At 42.2% G+C, this 20,652-nt stretch overlaps 1 protein-coding gene across 1 annotated transcript in view; it reads left to right on the top strand.

Annotated features, from left to right (window-relative positions):
- The window catches only part of LOC117282980 (hemicentin-1-like), a 305,944-nt gene that overhangs the window by 270,741 nt on the left and 14,551 nt on the right, over window positions 1-20,652 (top strand). The window contains exons 2-3 of the mRNA XM_033754892.1: window positions 7,256-7,703; window positions 15,656-15,852. Of these exons, the coding sequence (XP_033610783.1) occupies window positions 7,256-7,703; window positions 15,656-15,852 (645 nt within the window). The remainder of the gene's footprint in view (window positions 1-7,255; window positions 7,704-15,655; window positions 15,853-20,652) is intronic.

The raw sequence follows: 20,652 nt of genomic DNA, 5'->3' as shown, positions 1-20,652 counted from the left end.
ATTGCGTCTTTTTGCTTTCCCTTTTTGGATTTTCTGATTTCCGTAAATTTACCCTACTCTGTTATTCCTTGCTTCAAATTTCTTCCATCTGCCTCTATATGCAACTTAGTGTTACATGCTGGTCCGTATTTTGTAACTCGTCCAACAGCCCCTGTACCGCTGGTTCAGACACCTGTTAATTGACATCTCGCTGCAGTTAAGGAAAAGTTCGGGGTCTAGACAAGCAGGGGCTTTCCCTTTTTGTTTCGAAGGCAGCACTGTGCAGTTGCTTTGAGCAAGCCGAGTGCGCCGTATGGTTGGGGTCTGAGGACTGCCCGACACACAGGGCGAGGAATACACGTGGCGACTCATCCCTTTACTTTCTTTAAGGGAATATCAGGATATAAGAAATTAAAATAACTAGTGAACTTCACAGTCCTAACTCGTTGCGTTTATTCTTGCTTTATTTATTGATGCTTTCAGTCGCTAAGATTGTATTGCGTCGAGTTACAACAAAATAGGGTGCAAGATATTAGAATCGCTGCAAAAAAAAACACCCAGTTGAACCATTTCTGAACTCGTGTTAATGCATTGTGGACAAGGCTAGACGTGTCAAGTTGCTTATAGCAGCGGCTGAAAATTATTCGCTTTTTCATAACGGTAAATCGTTCCTTTTAGTCGGAAAATATAGACGGCATTCTTAAAATAATCTGAAATAACAATAATACTCTTTTTATAAAAGCTAGAGAGAGGATCGGAAATGCATATAGGATATCGGTGCGAAAGCCGAAAGGAAAGAGACCCCTGGGAAGACCAAGGCGTAGGTGGGTGGACAATATTAAAATGGATCTGAGAGAGAGGATGGGATGGTAGGGATTGGATTGATCTGGCTCAGGATATGGACCAGTGGAGGGCTCTTGTGAGCACGGTAATGAACCTTCGGGTTTCATAAAATGCTGGAAAATTCAAGAGTAGCTGCAGAATTGTCTTCTCAAGAAGGGCTCAGCTACATAAGTAAGTAAGTAAGTAAGTAAGTAAGAGACAGGATCACGGACAAGGAATAGAACCGTTTACCGCGTGTCTTTATTATCAGAGATTGGCAATCATCATTGTTTATAGGTGAAGTAGAACTTGGAAACTGAAGCTTTAATGACCGGCAAACGTCTTTTTCAAGTACCAGGAGTTCCAGAGGGAGAGAAAAAAAATACTGTTCCGTGTACAAGTAACTGAATGCATGATGCATGATTTTTTAGAAGTATTTTACCAGTCGATCAGAAGTTCTCCCTTTTTTACGAAACCGGAAGGTTCTTTGCTATGTCCATAACTGCACAACATTTTGTCCTATCTTGAGGCAGTTTAGTCCAGTTCGCTCCGCATGTCCTGTTCTGTATATCTAGTGCAATGCTATCCCCATACCTATGCTTACATTTCACCAAGTAGCCTCTTCTTTTGAGGTTCTCCGAAGAGAAAATGTATATGCATTTCTCATCCTATATTTTCTCCTATTCTAGCACTGTTGAGCCACTCAACCTAATAATAGCGTATTAGATGAAGAATACAGATTATGAAGGCTGTCATTATGTAATTTTCACCATTCTTATGTTGCTTCCTAATTCTTATTTCCAAGCACTCTTCTGAAAACTTTTCTGACGCTCAAATTATTGCACGGACATGAAAGGAAAGTCTTCAGAACTAACTTCTTTCCCTTCGCTCAATCTTTTATTTTCTCTGTTTCTTGTCTCTATGCATAATCATGAGATTGTGTAAAGGAAAATCGAAAGTGGCCATGGGGTTGCGAGTGGTGGTTTAGGAAGATTGTAGAAGTGATCAAGGATTATTTTAAGGTAGGTTCTACTGTCTCAGGATCACACTGAATGCCAACAATGTAGCTCCCAGCCAAAAAATTCCTCTTGGCCGTCATGTTAGAATTTGTGGTAACAGAATGTTAAAAAATACTACCTTCGCGGGACGACATGGTACGAACATACTCGTATTTTATGAAAACGAATTTGTATTTATAGTAGATGTAAGTATATTTTTATTGCATACATTGTGTATAGTGTGTCCTTTGTTGTTTGTGTTGTTTTGTGTGCTGTGTTTTGTTTGAGTGTGGTGTGTTATTTTGTATGATGTGTGTTAATTATGCGTTATGTCTTATTGTAGTACCATTGTCACCGGGTAAAAACCCATTTGCAGTCAAAATAAATAATATTCCAGTGAACATAATTTTGATGTCTTTGAATCGGAGGAAAGGTGGCGCATGGACGATAAGACAGACATGCACGTGCTATGTTTAATATGATTCCGAAGGAATAGACAATGGAAATTAGGCGAGTAAATAGCACAAATAAAGCGCTATGAAGACTGTAGATTTTTTCACCCCATGCCTTAGTTGGATGAATAAAATTTTCTATTATTTGTAGGCTTGTACAGCCTATTTAAAATGTGACGCAGAAATAAGAATTAATCGCATTGTTTAAATTTCCATTAATTTGAAGAAAAGCAGTAGGCCCAATAATTTTCTCTTCCGCGTCTTTGCATACGTCAGTGATTCCTTAATCAGGGATTCAACATTCATAACCCGATCTGCGAAGTAAAAAGTTGGCACGCGTCTTCTCGACCTGTTTCTCTTTGCAGAGGATAAGTATTCGGTGGCAGCTACTGAAGCAGAACGAATTTATGAGCTCGTACTCTATTAGTCGGAAGCAGTGGTGATCGTATCCCGACCTTCATGACCCTCACTGCGCTCTGTGGGATGAGAGCCCGCCGTGACCAAAAGAAATGTGGGAAGCCTTACTTCATGGAAGCAGTTGTACTGTATAAGAGACGAAGATTTTTGCGGTTTCCTTTCAATATTTCTCGATTCTCATTATTATTATTATTATTATTATTATTCCTTCCATATTAGGCCTCCTGGCCTTTCTTCCATCAGAGTTAATCTGAAACCAATACAGTTGGTAGGACTTCTAGGACGGGGGATCAGCCTTGTCGCAAGGTTGCTACCTACAAAGAAATACAAACTCTCTGGCCTGTAGTCTGCAAGCGAACTATACCGACCGAGCGACCGCCGCTTATCGGCGAAGTTAGTGCCAACTTTTGCCGATATAAGGTGTCACGTGGTCAGCGCAATGGATTCCCACGGCCGTTAATCTCGGTTTTCTAGACCGGAACCGCTTTGTCCTTCAAATAGCTCACGACGTTGAGTGGACCCCGTTCCAGACCCACTACTTCTCAGAAAATCTGGTAACGCGGGGAATCGAACCCGGGACCTCTGGATCTGTAGGCAGAGAATCTGACCACTAGACCACATAGAGAAGGGAGGTTGCTACTTACACAGGACAATATACACACATACCTCTATGCCTCCAGTGGGATTCGAACCCACGATCCCAGTTTGAAAAATGAGCTGGCGAGAGACATTTCATTCGGTCTCTCTAATCGGCTATTTCTAAATTTGGGGGATTAAATATTGATTAATTATCAGTCAGTTCTCACAAAAGCCATATTGCTGGTGCGAACTATGTAGGCTTAGTTGTTATTCTTCATATCACTTCTTACCTATGTTGCTGATGTTTGTAACTTAAAGAAATGTAAAGCTGTTTACAGTCCTGTTCTCTAAATATATGCAACTTCCGTTAATGTCGCGTTCGTCGAGTTTGTGTAAGTAAGTACTGCATCGCGATTGCGCAGTAAAGTAGGCGTGCACTGTTAGAGTGATGTCTGATGAACCATCGTATCTTGGCATAGTATGGAAATCGACCAGGAACATACTTGCAGCAGTTAAAAGATTGTGAAATTGATTGGACTTCTTCAGAATAGGGTTTCATTGGAGACTTTTGTGATGAATATGTCGAACATGGTCCCATAACAACCGATAATTAGATCCTCAATCATCAGCTGGCAAACAGCTGCGTAAGAAATAATTTGTATATAATATACAGTCCGTGTAATTGTTCAGTCAAACCCACTTCATTCACGATATGTACGAAGTTGTCGCAAACATGTCGCTCTGAGTGGACACCGATATATTGTTGACCTCCTATTTACCGCTAGCCGGAACATGTCGTAAAAGCAGTTCACGTATGTTTCTCTGTCTCACAGCAGAACAACACTGTCAGGAAATGAAAAAGTAATAAAGTTCGCTTGCAAGTTTTTGGTATCTTAGGGATAGCCATTTATGATTAATTAATATGTGGATTTCAAATCTATTCAGTTACATCATGGTGCATTTTTCTTTTCTTTTTTTTTTCGGTGATGCATTTCTGAAGACCTCGCACAATTCGAGACAAGTTTTATCATAGGAATAAATGTAAAATGAAGGAGATAAGTTCTCGGGAGCGCGTAAAATTACAGCCATTGTAGCGTAAAATGATATTTTAAAGCTAAATATTCTCAGCCCGCCAACTGTGAAACATATGCGTGATTCTTGCTGAATTTGCGGGGATTCGCATTATTTCAAACTTTACACATCAAGTGAGAGTTTAATTATATTCTTTATGTCGCACTATTTCAAGTTCGCAAAACTGAAATTCGCATAAAATGCGCCCGCGCTGTTGTTTGCTACAATCCGCGGCTCGTTGTGAACTAGCCTTTTTATTAATGGGACCCAGTGCCTTATCCGTGTTTACATCCTCTGCATACGAATTGAGAAATAAGTTAGTTTTAGAGGAGGTGACATTCATGTGTTTTCATATGAGAGAGAACGTTTGGGAATGGAGTTCCACAGCTCGCCGAGTGACGGCGCTCCATTGTGTGCGAAACTGTGGACTGGTTTCAACTTCCTGACAAGCCCATAATTAATAGAAGTTTTAAAATTACTTCTCCTCAGTGCCATTAATCTCACGAGCAGGCTTGTGCAATGCCATACCTAATTAGGAGTTCCAAACCTGACCAAAAAATGTTTCAAATAATTTAAGGTGTCGCTGAGTATCAATATGTGTTCGCAATGGATCTCTATCCGCGTAAGTAAAGTTCTCCCCTGCTTGATTAAGTACAACGCCATGAAGACGTATGGGGGAGTGGACGTATAATTACAGCATTCTTAATTTCGACACTAGATGGAGTTGAGTGATCAGCTTCAAACTCCTACTCCTTTACCCCTGGGAAGAGTGCCCCCGATATCCATTGAATAGGGGGCTGGGTGGACCGCAAGGCCGGTATGAACGCTGTGGAGAAGAGACAAATCTCATGCCCTGTTTGGAATCAAACCACAATTTTTCGGCCGTCCAGTCCGAATCCCACCACTTTACCGACTGAGCTGTCTCGGCCTTTCTATATCTGGGTGGGCTCTTCTAATAACTTCTTAATTTGAACCTGCCAAGTTCTTTTTCTTTTTTCATTGGCGCTACAGCCCTCATTTGGGCCTAGGCCTACCTCCATGAAACTCGCCATTCACTTCGGTTTTACTAGATCTTAGACATACGGTAGGACTCCTTGGGCGGGTGATCAGCTAGTCGCAAGGCCCCAAGTTCTGTTTAATATGCTGAATTCGTTAGCTGAAGTTACCTTGTTAAGACTATGACAATCAGAAGACACCGTATACGTGTATGTGCTCTTCATTGCAAGGGTAATATACTGCTTTGTGTGAGTGTGGGGGAGGCTGACTTTCGCCACAATTTTGTTAGCCATCTGAAGTCAGATATTAAGAACTGGTTCGAGCTATTAAGACGCAACTTACATCCTTCGATGTCGGAGAACCAAAAGGAAATGAATAAACATAAATATGAGAGAAAGGCCGGGATAGCGCAGTCGGTATAGCAATTGGCTGAGGGTTGGAAGTTCGTATCCAGGAAGGGGCAAGATTTTTTCTCTCATAACGTCGTCCAGACCGGTTCTTACGCCTACCCAGATACAGGGGACTCTTTCCCCGGGAGTAAAGCGACCGGGGCGTGATGCTGACTACTCAACTCCATCTAGTGCCGAGGTCAAGAATATTTGGATATGTACACCCCCTCCGCCGTACGTCTACATGGCGTAGAGCTTGATTGGTTAAGCACAGGAACAACTTTTCCTTTCTGTTTATGAGAGAAAGGCGATGTTCAGAGAGTTCAGAAAATTGTACAGAGAGGAAGCTCGTCATCTCTGCTCTTCGTATTTAAATTCGGGAAGTTGAGGAATTGCCGATCCCAATAGCAGGGCATCCGACGTCTTTTTCTTTTTCAACTTCTTTATTGGGCTTTGCTACATGTTTCGGCTATTAGAAGCCATCATCAGGCAAATACATGGCTAACATATGTACACCACTGAACTGCAGTACTAATAAAATTGGATACAATAATATTAATATATTAAAATACTTGACGTAAAAATACAATAAATTGGATATATAAAAATCAAAAGTTATAGTATAAAACAAGAATAAAATTCTTCGATTGATGCTTTACATCATCGAGTCAGTCGTTGGTTTTTGTGATTTTGTTTCGTTCCCACGGACAAATTAGAGTATTCTATATTTTGTATATAAAAACTGTTATTGGAGGCTCGTGATGTAGATGTTGTAATATAAATGTTAATTATTTAGTCGGTGCCTCATCTTACAAAGTACTGTCCGTTCTGCAGGGAATGTAAACAACGACTTTTTCTTTATTGCTAGTGGGGTGGGACTAAGTCCCTTGTACTGCGACCATTTCTGGCCTATTGTACCAGCCCCAGATGATAGGTGAGGGTGATTGTGGAGCCGTTGGTGGAGTGAAGATTGGCAGGGGAAACCGAAGTGCTGGGAGAAAACCTGCCCCAGAGCCACTTTGTCCACCACAAATCCCAGTTGACCAGACTCTGGTTCGAACCCGGGCCGCCGCGGTGGGAAGCCAGCGACTAACCGCTTGAACTATGGAGTGGCCCATCCGACGTCTTAGTGTACGGCTCTTCCTGCTTTATATTCGGCCTATAGTTCTTTTTCTGGAACTATGCGTTAGCGATTTCATCTTATGATAATAGCTATGTTGTACTTATATGTAAATTTGTCCCTGTTCTCAACGAATTAAGCACTGTGCCATGAAGGCTTATGGGGGAGTGGATGTCTTTCGAAGCAAAATTGAACTCAGCCAACAACTTTTTGTAATTAATTAGAGATTTCCACTTTTACTTTTAATCTAACAATCTTGACTAGTTTCGAAGGTGAAACATATGAACATATGCAATTTCCCCACTTTTCGATGATTTTGTTGAATAATGTCCAAACAAATTATCTTCACAGCTACAGGTTCTGTTAACTTGTTAACTCGTGGCAGGGCCTGTAACGTGTATCTAACTGGACACATGTTTTTTTCTGTTGTAGGTGGCTCTGTGATGACAGAAGAGGCGAAAGACACCCGAGAAGGGGAGAACGTGTCCTTAGAGTGCCGGTTCGCACCCCAGCTAGTTAGCGGTGGACAGGACAACACGACATTCTACTGGTCTCGAACCAACAAACACAACAAAGACAGCGTCGCCATCCACCACACGCCACTTGACCCCAACTACAGAGTGGACTTCAGGCCAGACCAGGGCCGCTACGACCTCCGGATCACGAACGCCAGCTACGATAGGGACAACGGCAAGTTCGAGTGTCGCGTTAAAGCTTCTGGGAGCGGTCGAAACATTCACTTCCAGGCCTTTGCCCTCACAGTTCTCACACCGCCAGGTCCTCCGCAGATTTCTCCAGGAATCAATCCCACGTCCACCGAAGGAAAAACCATGGAGCTCACGTGTTCTAGCACCGGCGGCAGCCCGGATCCTGTTATAAAGTAAGTCTCAATTTCATTATCACCGTTACTCCCGGATATATCCTTTCGACTTTCACTATACCACTACTGCATCACGCATAACGTAATTCAGTAAGTTGTTCCTACTGTAACTGCTGCGCCCGGATGTCATTCCCTTCACACAAATATGCTGTCTGTTCTCTAAGTCATTAGTGACTTAGTCATTAGTCCTGATCTAAGTCATTCATATCCGTTTGGCTTTCAGAGTGTCACTGGTGGTTCACATAGATACTTTCCGTACTCCGTGTCACTATTTTCCGATCTCTAATCCTATTACGTAACGAACCCTACTGCTACGACCGGATATATCCGCTCGATTTTCACTGTGCCACAATTGTTCACACAAAAATATTCTGTAAGCTTGTTCTGTATTCAGTCACTGTTCTACCAGTATAAATGCCTTATATTGAGTGTTTCACTATCGTTGTACTCGTACCAGTTCGTACAATCCGCTTCGACAGTCTCCAGACAATCTTCTTCGAAAATCGCCAAGGACAATTCAAGAGTTGAGACGTTCCGTAAATCAACATCTTTGAGCCCGTGTAGCGTGAATTTATTCTTAGCTTGCCACGTCACTTTGAATTCAAATGTCTTTTTACACATTCAACAGTAGTTCACAAACTGTGACAATGTCGATTATAGACTTATTTGTTCAGTCCTCTGTTATTATCTCATCGCCTGTGCGCTGTTCGTTTTTGTTTAGATTTCTTTTTCGTTTTTTTTTCTGTGGTCTAGTGGTTAGAGTTTGTGGCTACAGATCCAGAGGTCCGGGTTCGATTTCCGGTTCTACCAGATTTTCATAGAAGCAGTGGGTCTGGAACGGGGTCCACTCAGCCTCGTGAGGATAATTGAGGAACTATTTCAAGGAAATAGCGGCTCTGGTGTAGAAAACCGAAATTGATGACTGTGAGGATTCATTGCGCTGTCCACGCGACACCCTCTATCCGCTAAAGCTGGCACTAATTTCGCTGACAAGCGGAAGTCGCTCGGTCGATATAGTTCGCTTGCAGACTAAAACCACGGAGTTTGATTTTGTACTGATTACATACTAATTTCTATCTTTCAAAATATCAAATTTAATTGAAAATATTTTATTATTCCTTCAGTTTTAGAATTTGTTACTCGTCCCTATAACGTGGCATATCCATTACACTTCATTTTGAAGAAAATTATGTAAATAAATGAAGTATTCAGAAAATATGTTTATGAATGCACCATCAGTGTTACAATAATATGTACATAAGCTAGTGTGCAATAAAACATTGGGTTATATTTTATTCTTCCGCCAGGTCGAAAAAGTAGAGGAAAATTGCTGTAAATAATACATGAGTGCCAGACTTCTAGTCGTACAAACGTTTTATTGTTGATGTTTTATTTAGATAATGTAAATGTAAATGCAGTTTAGATTATGGGTTTGCGTGCTGAGTTTACGAAATCGAAGGATCGAATCCTCCTCTACAAACAATTCTTTATTTATTGCTTCAAAGTGTAAATATGTTAGATATTATTATGATTATTGTTCTTTCCCGAAATAACTTATTATGTAAGTATAGATTCAAACTTTGTACTAGTCGGATATAATCTTTAGCTTTCGCACTGTCGCCATGTTTCTAATCTGCTCTTATAAATAACAGTTTTGCATGTGACTTGTACGAATATTCATAATATATGTCCATATTTAATTTTTCTTACCTAGCCTCAATGGTTCGCCGGCCACAGTGTCCGCCCGGTTTATGGCATGAACCGTCTTCGACCCCTCGAACACTAGGATCGTGGCTTCGAACCCCACTCGAGGCATGGATGTCTGTGTAGGTTTATTCTGTGTTTGTGTTGTCATGTGTAGGTAGCGGCCTTGCGAAATTCTGGTCACTCGGCCAAGGAGCCCTACTGAGTCTGTATAGATTAAGAAACTGAAAAGGCGGCCAGGATCCGACATAGAACTATGGCAGCATAGAGAGAGATATTCAGTGGTTCATTAGTTATCGCTATTTTCATGAGGACATCACTGTTTCACGTCCTACAAGAGAGAATACCTCAGCAACGTTGCGTATTTTCCTAAGGTCTTCTGCCATACATCATTTTATAATCCTACATGAAGTTACTTTGCGACGAGCTGATCACCCGCCCAAGGAGTCCTACCGAATGTGTAAGATCTAGAAAAACTGAAGTGAACGGAGAAGTTCATGGAGGTAGGCCTAGGCCCACTGGGGCTGTAGTGCGAAGGAAAAAAAAAAACATGAAGTTACTAGGAACTGGAATAGCGTAATCGGTGTGGCGACTTGCTACGGACTGAACGAGCGAGGGGTCGGAATTCGAGTCCCGGTAGGGTCAAGAATTTTCTCCACGTCGTCCAGACCGCCTCTGGGGTCCACCCAACAACCTATCCAATGTGTACCGGGGGCTTTTGCCACAGTGGTAAAGCGGCAGGGGCGTGAAGCTCGCCACTCACCTCCAACTAATGCCTAGGCCAAGAAAATATGGATCTTTACATCCACTCCCCAATGCACCTTCATGGCGTAGTGCTTAATTAGCTGAGTACATGGACAACTTTTTAACTTTACGTGAAGTTGCTGTCATAAGTTAGCACGTGTCTGCCGTCTGTCCTTACTGATTATATGAAAATAAGAAGTACAGTGTTGGGATAGTCACCAGTGACATAACGTTCATGTCAGGTTTCATGGAAATCGGTCAGTGGGCTGAATATTTGCAAGTGAACACACACAAGCAGATAAAGAGACAGCATGGCTACCTTGTTGAACACATTTCTATGTTTAAAATAGAAACACAGGCTGAGGAATATTTCGCATTCAGAAAACGTTTTAAAATGATCAGCTCATTCTAGCGTCTCTGGGTTTATTTCGTAGCCTACTTTCATATATTTCGGGAAGTAAGGAATGGAATTAAGTTTCACTATATTTTAGCCTACTTTCATTATTTAAGTAGAGAAAATTAGACTTCTCAAACCACTGTTCTCTCTGTACGAGTATATGCATCTTACTTTCAACTTTTCAACCAGTAAGTCGATTTTAACAAAGTTTAGTACAGTTGTTATGCCATTGGATGCCCTGATGTTTTCCAGTTTCTGCAATAATTAATAACATGGCATAAGTACAAACCTCCGAGTTAGGAGAGACATTTAATAATAAGCCTGGACTTTATGTGCAATAATAAAACAATGCTACATTCTGGGATGTAATTCCTCATTATCTAGTGAAACTTATGTTAAGGTTAGTCGTCATCACAACAGATAATTTTATAATCAATCGTTAATTTACATATTATTAATTTCCTGCTGCATGCTACATAAAAATCCAATCTGTAAAATACTGTTTTATTATAAAATCATTTTTTGTGATGACGGCTAACCTTAACCAAATATGTTTATGACACGCAGGAGGATGTACACTGTGAAGTTAATCTAGTAAAAACTTAGCGTAATTTAGAGCAACACGCAGCCTCCATCTTCAGATTCTAAGATAAACCAAGAAAGCAAGACGTTCGTCCGAAATGTCTGTAAACATCTACTAAACTACACAGGCACGCGGTAACGTAGTTGGTTGAGGCCGTATGCTACAAGCCTGAAGGTCGCGGGATCGAATACCGATGAGGTGGATTTTTTCAATTGACCTAATCCTTCCATCCGCACTATGGCCCTGGGGTCGACTCAGCCTCTAACAGAAATGAGTACCAGGAATATTCTTGGAATATTCTTGGGGGCAAAGGGCGGCCGGCGCGTAGGGCTGACAGCCTTACCGCCGTCTATGAGCCGATTGTCTAGAAAATGTGGGAACCTCAACATCTCACAACGCTATGGGCCTCCTGTTACAGAGATACCTTTACTTTTACGTACTTAATAGGCTGGTAAGGTAAATCTTATTGAATTCGAATATTCTGTCCGGAAGCTTCACGGTTGAAAAGTAAGGCTTTGTGCGTCGACTCACCTGTTGACCTTTGACGTGCTGTCTGCCTGCAGGAGACCTGTCCACGAATGCATTGGTTATATGTTTTCTAGTCAACATATCATTATGCAGTAATTTGGTTCAATGGATAAAAGCAATACCTCACGCTACCTGAATGGAATAATATGTCTCGTTGCATAATACAAGCGACATTTACGATGTAGGTATGTACGTATGTAGGTCGTTAAAGCCGGGTCCAGACTTGTTGCCTATCCCCGTATCGTATCTCCGTTGCGTATCATCCGATGTAACGCAACAAAATTTTGCATCCAGACTTGTTGCGTATCTCCGTTGCGGATCAACCGATGCAACGTGACAAAATTTCTCCTCCAGAGAAGGCAACGAGGAAATGACGAGCTGAATCTCAGTTTCGAGCCAGATTTCAGTCAGCAGTGACTACACCTAACCTGAAGCTAGCAGCGGCCGCGTACGTCTATCTTCACTGTGCTATAAAGGAAAGAAGAAAGAAATCAGGACGTTTGTGGATATCGCCGATCTATGCCAGTAGGAAAGCATACAGTGGGTCCCATCTTTTGGCGGACTTAAATTTTCAGTCAGTCAATGGGATGTACAAAAATTTCACAAGGATGCATTCGTCAGATTTTGAGTTATTGATAAATTTGATCGGGCCGAAAATTTTTAAAAAAAGATACCGTGTTCAGAAAAGCAATTCCTGTTCAGGAGAGATTGGCTGTAACACTGTGATTTTTGGCAACTGGAGCCTCATACGTCAGTCTTCAATGCCCCTTCAAAATATCGAAGCAAACAATCGGCACCATTGTTCCTGAAGTTTGTGGCGCTCTTGTGGAAGCACCGAAGGACTTCATTAAGGCTAGTGAATACTTGTTATTAACCACTAAATGAAGCAAACCATATGGTTTCTTGTTTCTTGATTACTTTATTTGATATTTCTGAAATAAAACAGAGCTTGCACATTGAAGCAAAACTAAACTTGAAATATTGATTTGTTTCATTGACTTAATTTTGATGCAAGTATTTCTGCATTAAAGGCACTCGTGTAAAATCCTTACATAAACACATTTATATACCTTTATATAAGGTCCTGAATAAGGAAGTCGTCTTCTGATTCCGTAGCTGGTGAAGGAGATTGAGGGGAGGAAACTGTTGAAGGTGTATTCAGGACAGGCTGCTGATTGTTGCTCGGAAAATATTGCGGGGAAGAAGTTGGGTAGTGGGCATTTGGTGGCCCTTTGTAGTAGAGGAAAGCATTTGGGCCTGTTCCGTAAGTCGCAGTGTTGTAATTTTTATAAAAACCACTGCTTTCCCTAAGAACAATACTCATGGTATCGTTCTGGATAGCACAGCGAATACATTCATCGTGTACCTTCAATTTGCAGGCGACCAAATTTCCAAAGTGTTGGCATTCGTCGCGATGCAACGCGTGCACGTCCAGACTGGCACCACTGCAACGCGTGTCGTCCCTTTGATGCGACGGGAAAAGACCGCCAAGTGAGCGAACAGCCCGTTGCGTATCACCGTATCAACATTTTGCAACGGAAGGATGATACGGGGTACCGTCCACACTGATACGATACGGAGATACGCAACAAGTCTGGACCCGGCTTAATACGTCATAAGATGGGAGTAACGGGTAGCATGCGTGCAGTAGAAGTTAACTTGAGGGACAGCCCATGCCATTATTCTAGACACACATGGAATAAAGGTAAAAATGGAACCACAGGTGGAAGGAAGAGAAGGCAAGAAAGGAGGAAAGAGAAAGACCGCTTAAAAATGACAGATTCCATTCATGGCTCTGTTAAAGGTGATCTTCATCTCTAACCAAGAGAATGTTAGTGCTGCAGTCAGCCCGATTCCCCTTCTGACCCAGCCCTGTATTTCAGTCTTGGGTTAATCTCATATGCAGGAAATATTCAGCTTGGAAATCCTGAGAATTGCTGAGGAGTGAGCGAACCTGGGAAATTCGACGACGAGCCGTAAATAAGATTTGAAGGCGTAAGTTTGAATTATTTAAGTCAGAACAGGGCCCGTTGAAATATCGGCTTCCATAGCAAAAGTGACTTCCTCCTGCATCGCCTGCGTCACTCCGACTTGCTGAAGGAAGAGTTTATTTTAAAGCTTGCCAGATCGTGCATTTTCTCTTCGTGTGTTCCGTACCTTTAATTGTCTCTCGCCTTCAAGCTTCTTAGACCATTTATTAATAAGTCATATAATCGAACTTTGTGCGAACAGATGTAGGTATTGCAGTCCCAAGAAGACCCACAAGCAGGCTTTCCATGTAGGCTGACAGAGTAAGTTTCTTTAATCAAGTTATTTTAAATTGACTTGACTACTTTTAGTGAAGGTATTACTATGAGCAGTCGCAAATCTCGCTAAACACTCGGAGTTCTTACAAACTGTTGATCGCTTTGAAAATTGATTCGAGATGGCGTTGGACATGAAGGATTAAAAAAAATTGTTTTATTAGCACATTTGATTGTTCTCGTGGTTGTGTTGCTGTTCAGAAAACATGTCATCGAGTTTTCTGTTTGTGTTATGCCAGTCAGAGATGTTGTTTATCAGCTTATCAGACAGTTTGAGGGAACAGGAACTGTGTGACAAACGTACAAGGAAATATCAACGTAGCCGATCGATTCGTGCGAAAGATTTTATCAATAAAACAGTGGAGGCAATAACAGGCCAATGAAAAATGAATCTGATTTTATCATAAGAGTTAGGGGCCTCGAACAGCACAAAAAGAAAGTCTGTTAAGACGGTTTTTTGTTATTATATCCACGCAAAATTAATTTTAGTTAATGACTATAGGACAACGTAAGAGAGCAACGGATTGCTTTTACGTACGAGTGCAAAACTCTGTCTGAAGATTATCCGGGCGTTTTGGATGTCACGTGGCTCTTATTTCCATTCGGATGGTCACGTGGTGGATTTTGGGCCGCAGAATTCCTTGATATGCTGTTGCTAACACACGGCACACAAGTTGTGCGTTGTCAGATGTCATAATATCCACTTTTGCTGTTCACCTGATTCTACTAAGAGTTTAAATTATCGCTTCCCTGTTTTCACACTAAACAGTTCAAAGATTTAGGAAGGACAGTAACAAATCAGAATTTGATTCAGGAGGAAATTAAGAGGAGATTGAATTCGGGTAATGTTTGCTACCGTTCATTCCAGAAGCTTTTGTCCTCTCGTCTGCTGTCTAAATATGTAAAAATTAGAATATACAAAACTATAATTATGCCTGTGGTTCTGTATGGGTGTTAAACTTGGTCTCTGACATTAAGGAAGGAAGACAGAATGAGGGTGTTTAAGAATATTTGGGCCGAAGAGGGATGAAGTGACAGGATGCTGGAGAAAACTGCATAATGAGGAGCTTCATAACATGTACTATTCTCCAAGTCAAGGAGGATGAGATGCGCAGGGCATGTAGCATGAATGTGGGCGTGGAAGAAATGCATAAAATACCGGGTGGGAAAGCCAGAAGGAAGGAGACCACTAGGAAGACCTAGAGATGGGTGGGTGGATAATATTAAAATGATTATAGGATAAGGGGTGGTATGGACTGGATTGATCTGTCTCATGACAGGGACCAGTGGAGTGCTCTTGTAAACACTGTAATGAACCTTCAGGTTCCATAAATTGCTGGGAAGATCTTGAGTTGCTGCACAACTGGCGGCTTCTCAAGAAAGGCTCAGCTCCATGAAGTTAGTATGAATACAGCTTGGTTTCAACAAGTCGGACGCAGACCTCACATCTGCAGCGTATCAGAGTTTCTCAGATAATGTTCTTTCGTAGATTGAGGTTGGGCGCATGAGCTCTGTACATCTCGATTTAGTTTTAACAATAATAAAGCATTGGGCCTCTATCTTCCTCCATTTTATATACATCCATACGAATGTGCTCAAGCGGTGAACTCCTTTACTTACCTTCATCTTGGTTCCATGCAGTTATTTGCTTTCACTTGATATTGATTGTTGAGACCCTGCGTTTTGTGCACAGGTGGTACAAGGAAGGGAACACATATCCTCTGGAGGCAGAGACGCGGTCTGGTAATTCGAGAGACTCCGTCACAACGGCAGTACTGACGCTGACGCCTTCCCGCGGTGACGATGGGGCCGCATACCGCTGCGTCGTGTGGAACCGGGCCATGCCCGAAGGAAGCAAACTGGAGGCCAGGGTGACGCTCAACGTGAACTGTAAGTTGCCCACGATCATACCACTGCATGGCCCGCATCATCGCTTGCTGCATGCCTACCCGCCTGCTTATTTATGTCTGTTTATATATAGCTATCTCTGTCTATATTTATCTGTATCCATCTAGCTATCTCTCTCTATGTCCGCCTTATTTATCTGTCTGCACAGCTACATATCATCTCTCCCTTTCGGTTCAAGTATATATGCATTTCTATCTCTCCGCCTTTCTGTCTCCATATTTTCCTATATATTGTCACGTATCCTGGTAACGCAACAAGTAATTTGTGGGTTTTCTTGATTGATGGATCCATTTATTTGACGTCACATTCGGTTATAACAGTTCACACACTCAACTCCTTCCGGGTAACAATCCCACTCTGCGAAGCTCAGCTTCGTTCTCCAAAGCACGTTGATTCGCTGCCGAGTCATTTCCCCTCTTCTTCCTCCTCCTCTCGTATTCTGATCTCTCCTGGTACCACTACTAAAACGCAGGAAATATAAGAGTCACACTCCAGATATCACTGCACTACAGCACAAATAAAGTCTCCAAACACACGTTAAATCTTCTACGAACTTCCTGTGGCTGTGTTCCACAGAGGACTCCGAATTCTATCACTGTCACTGAACTGTAGCGCCGTTTGTTTTTAAGATAACTCCTTTGCACGGATCCTACGAAAAACACAGTCTCCCATTGTTATGGATGCATGTTTACCGCTGCGTTGCATGGCAACAGACTTCCTATATATACCCATGATTCTGCTCGGCGCGAATCGCACAGAAAACACAGTTTCCCTTCTGTTGTTGCCTCTATTCGTGTTTACGGAGCTGTTGCCTGGCAATGCGTTGATCAAAGCCGTTGCAATATACTTGTGTGTGTGTGTGTGTGTGTGTTTCCATCTATCTACGGGATTTGTTCTGCCTGTCTTCTATCCAACTCTCTTTTCATTCGTCAGTCTACCTACGCAGCTGATCACGGGGGCTGAGTTGTCTAAGGCATGAACCGTCTTAGCCCACTCGAACACTGGGATCGTGAGTTCGAATCATACTCTACGAATGAATGTCTGCTTACGTTTGTTCTGTGTTTGTGTTGTTCTGTGTGTATGTAGTCGACTTGTAAAGGGCTAATCCCTCGTCCAAGAAGTTCTACCGACTGTGTATAGATCAAGAAAATGAAAATATGCCCGAAGTCCACAAGGGCTGTAGAGCCATACATAGATAGTCTACACAAGTATCTTCCCGCGTGTCGGATCTATATTTAGCATTCCTTTGAAGTGTTAGCCCATTTGCAGTAATTGGACTGAGACCATATTTTATCCATAAGCTGCGCCATAGCTGAAGCGGTTAGTAGCTGGCTTCCCACCGCGGCGGCCCGGGTTCGAACGCGGGACTGGTCAAGTGGGATTTGTGGTGGACAAAGTGGCGCTGGGGCCGGTTTTCTTCTGAGTACTTCGGTTTCCCCTGCCAATCATCATTCCACCAAATTCTCCATCATCATAATCACCCAGGGCAGGCTACAATAGGCCAATCAGTGGCCGCCGTGCCGAGTGGATCCAGTTGGACTCCACCCCTCACTAAGCGAATTCAAATACTCGTATTTTATCCATAAATTTTAGTATACACCGATAAACCAAATTTCATGAATTTCCATTCATGCATAGTGGTAACTAAGTTTGTTATTTAACGTCGCCGTTAGTGTCGAGACTGTATGTACAGTGTCAACTTAGTGTTAACAGTGAGGCCATCATAACGGACAACGCGCCTGATTCGTGTTTAGATTCAAGATGCGAGTCTCAGGCTGTGAATCAGCGAACCAGTCTGATGTTTTTCGTGATTTCTTTCGAGTACCCGCAGGCATATTCTAGCACATTACCGTATCCTTCGCAACTCGACAGTCACACAGCCTGCCAGCCAATCGACGCTATAACCTTTACAGTCGAGGAAAGTTTACCGTATAACGTACAAATTAAACTTCTAACGGTATTAATTGTATGTTGATCACAAGATAGCCGACATATGGCCCACGGCTATGTTGACACGTGAATAATATGATGCTGCAACAGTTTTTGCTCTCTTACACATGGTGTAAAGGTTCGGCCACACAGAGCGCTACGCTATGTTCGCTACGTACGCTATGTACACTCTGCGACGCAGCTAACATAGTGAACATAGCGTACGTAGCGTGCGTCGCGTACGTGGCGCTCTGTGTGGCCGAACCTTAAGATCATACTAATTGTAAAAGCAAATAAAATAAAATAAATTAGAATCTAGATCATAACAGAAATGCAAGTTTTGGGACGTTTAATACTTGTATTTATGTACCTGAATTTCGGTGTGAGAAAATTAGGAGAAGTCTTTCAGATTTTTGGTTTCAGGTGTGACTTAACTCTCTTGTTAAGAATCCAAGCCTATCAACCAGCTCGGATACTTATAGAAATTTCTCACAACACTTTTCTATTCGCTGTCCCCCGTGCAGGTCTGCAAGGTGTAAAATGGACGCCCAATCCATACTGTCACATGCAGGATGGTACGCGTGACGAAAACGATAGCGTCGGATGGTTGGATTTATTGACACTTTGGTTACAATCTCTCTTAATCATTTTTACTACAGCGCTATCGCTGATTTACACACACTGGTTCTCTTCTGATAACACAATTAAAACACAGGAACTAGCGCTTCAAGCCACTCCAAATATTACATATGAACAGTCTTCCAACCGCACTTTAAATGTTCACAAGTCGACGAACTTTCCACAGCTGTCTCCTACCGAGAACTCAGAACTCTTGTCGCTCACTATTTTTTTTTTCTTTATATGACAGTTACTGTCCTGTTCATTTGGGGCGTCCTCTCTGACGAGAGGTCGGGTCTGTCATTTGTCGGCCTTGGTTATTCTTGGGAATCTCGTTATATAGTCGCTGCATGGACCACACAGAAAACAGTCTGTCTATTATTGAGGTTCGTTTGCCGAGCTGTTGCACAGCAACTGTCGCGGCTCGGACCCCCTAGAGAATAGTATCTCTATTATTGCGTAAAATACCGTGTTTACAGAGCTGCTGGCTAGCAACCCTTTGATCAAATCCGTTACAATACATTTGTTAATAAAACGCAAAAAAACGAACGAAAACTCAAGAAATAGAACGAAAAATTTCGGTAATATTCCCGATCTGTTCTCTCGCTAGGCCAACTATTCCGCCAACTTTCGTATCCTTCCATGTCTCAGATAACTTCCCATGATGTGAAATTCATACCATAAGAATGAACAATTGAAATTTAGTAGCTTTGCTGACCGCCGGATGCAGTTGGGAACGCTGCCAATATTTATCTGGAGTATGTTCTGCTCAGAAGTGATTCCCTGCTGGTAACCTCATCGTATTTCAGTGGACGTCTGGCCCGGAACATCGTCCGATTAATTTCAACTGATAAGGAATACGAAAAGTCGTGTTATATATAGTTCGGTAACATTTCTCTTGATTCGGACGGATTTACGAGGCAAGAAGCCTGCATCCAGCGGACCTCAAGTGACTCACCGGACTGCCTGGTGTGGCTCGCGGCTTAATCTGACGATCAGAAAGCGGAAAATATTTACGATATGACAGATAGTGGGATTGTTAAGCTCCTGGTTGACGTACTTCCGCCAATAAAATCATAAGAACTGGCAATTATTGTGTGGGCCGCACTGACATGTATACGTTCATGCAAAACTCCTGCTTGCTGCCGTCACATATGTAATGCTTTGTAAATCTGGATGACATAGCGATCATAAAGATCGAAAAGCTTGGACAGCGTTTTCAATTACACACTTAATGGGCGTTGTTGCTGTTGTCGTCGTTGTGAGTATTATTCCGAAATTTAATTTTCATCAACTATGACCGCGCCATAGCTCAAGCGGTTAGTCGCTGGCTTCCCACCGCGGCGACCCAGGTTCGATCCCTGGTCTGGTCAAGTGGAATTTATGGTGGACAAAGTTGCGCTGGGGCGGATTTTTTCCCAGTACTTCGGTTTCTCCTGCCAATCTTCATTCCATCAAATTCTCCATCATAATCACCCGGGGCATGCTATAATAGGCCAATCACTGGCTGCCGTGCCGAGTGGACCCAACTGGACTCCACCCCTCACTAAGCGAATTAAAAAAAAAAGGAATTAGTTTTCATCAATATGCGTTATAGCTACAAACAGCATCTAAAAAAATTCTGGACTTATTTTAATAGATACACAATTTTCCTTTAGAATTTTTTCCCTATTTTTTCAGTCCTGTCTCTGTGGTCTAGTGGTCAGAGTTCCTGCCTACAGGTCCAGAGGTCTCGGGTTCTATTCTCAGCGCTAACAGATTTTCTGAGAAGTCTGGAACGGGGTTCACACAGCCTCATGAGGATAATTCATAGATAGTTCATAGATTCATACCCTGTTTCTCTAAGGTCAGTTTTAATATTATCCTCCCATTTACGCCTAGGTTTTATAAGAAGTCTCGTCCCTTGAGGTTTGCGGGCTAAAGTTTTGTGTGCATTTAGTTCTTCTCCAATGTGTTTTACGTGTCCCTTTCATCGCATTCTCTTTGAGTGTTCCTTGTGACAAAATTACATGAAGAATAAAAATTCTGAAGCTACCCACTCTGTAAGTTCTCCATTCTGTTGCCTAAATTCAGTTTTTCTGAGCCTAGTACTTCAGGGTGATGCTGATACAGCTACGAACGTTGAAATCCTTTTGACACCAAAATTAATAGAGCGGGAAGCAAAACAGGCCGAGGGGAAGATTAGTGTGCTGTTGATTCCAGAGGATAAATGCATGACAAGTAAACTTGCACCTC

This window comes from Cryptotermes secundus, unplaced genomic scaffold (assembly GCF_002891405.2).
Source record: "Cryptotermes secundus unplaced genomic scaffold, Csec_1.0 scaffold407, whole genome shotgun sequence".
Classification (NCBI taxonomy): domain Eukaryota; kingdom Metazoa; phylum Arthropoda; class Insecta; order Blattodea; family Kalotermitidae; genus Cryptotermes; species Cryptotermes secundus.
This window is presented reverse-complemented; position numbering and strand designations above follow the sequence as displayed.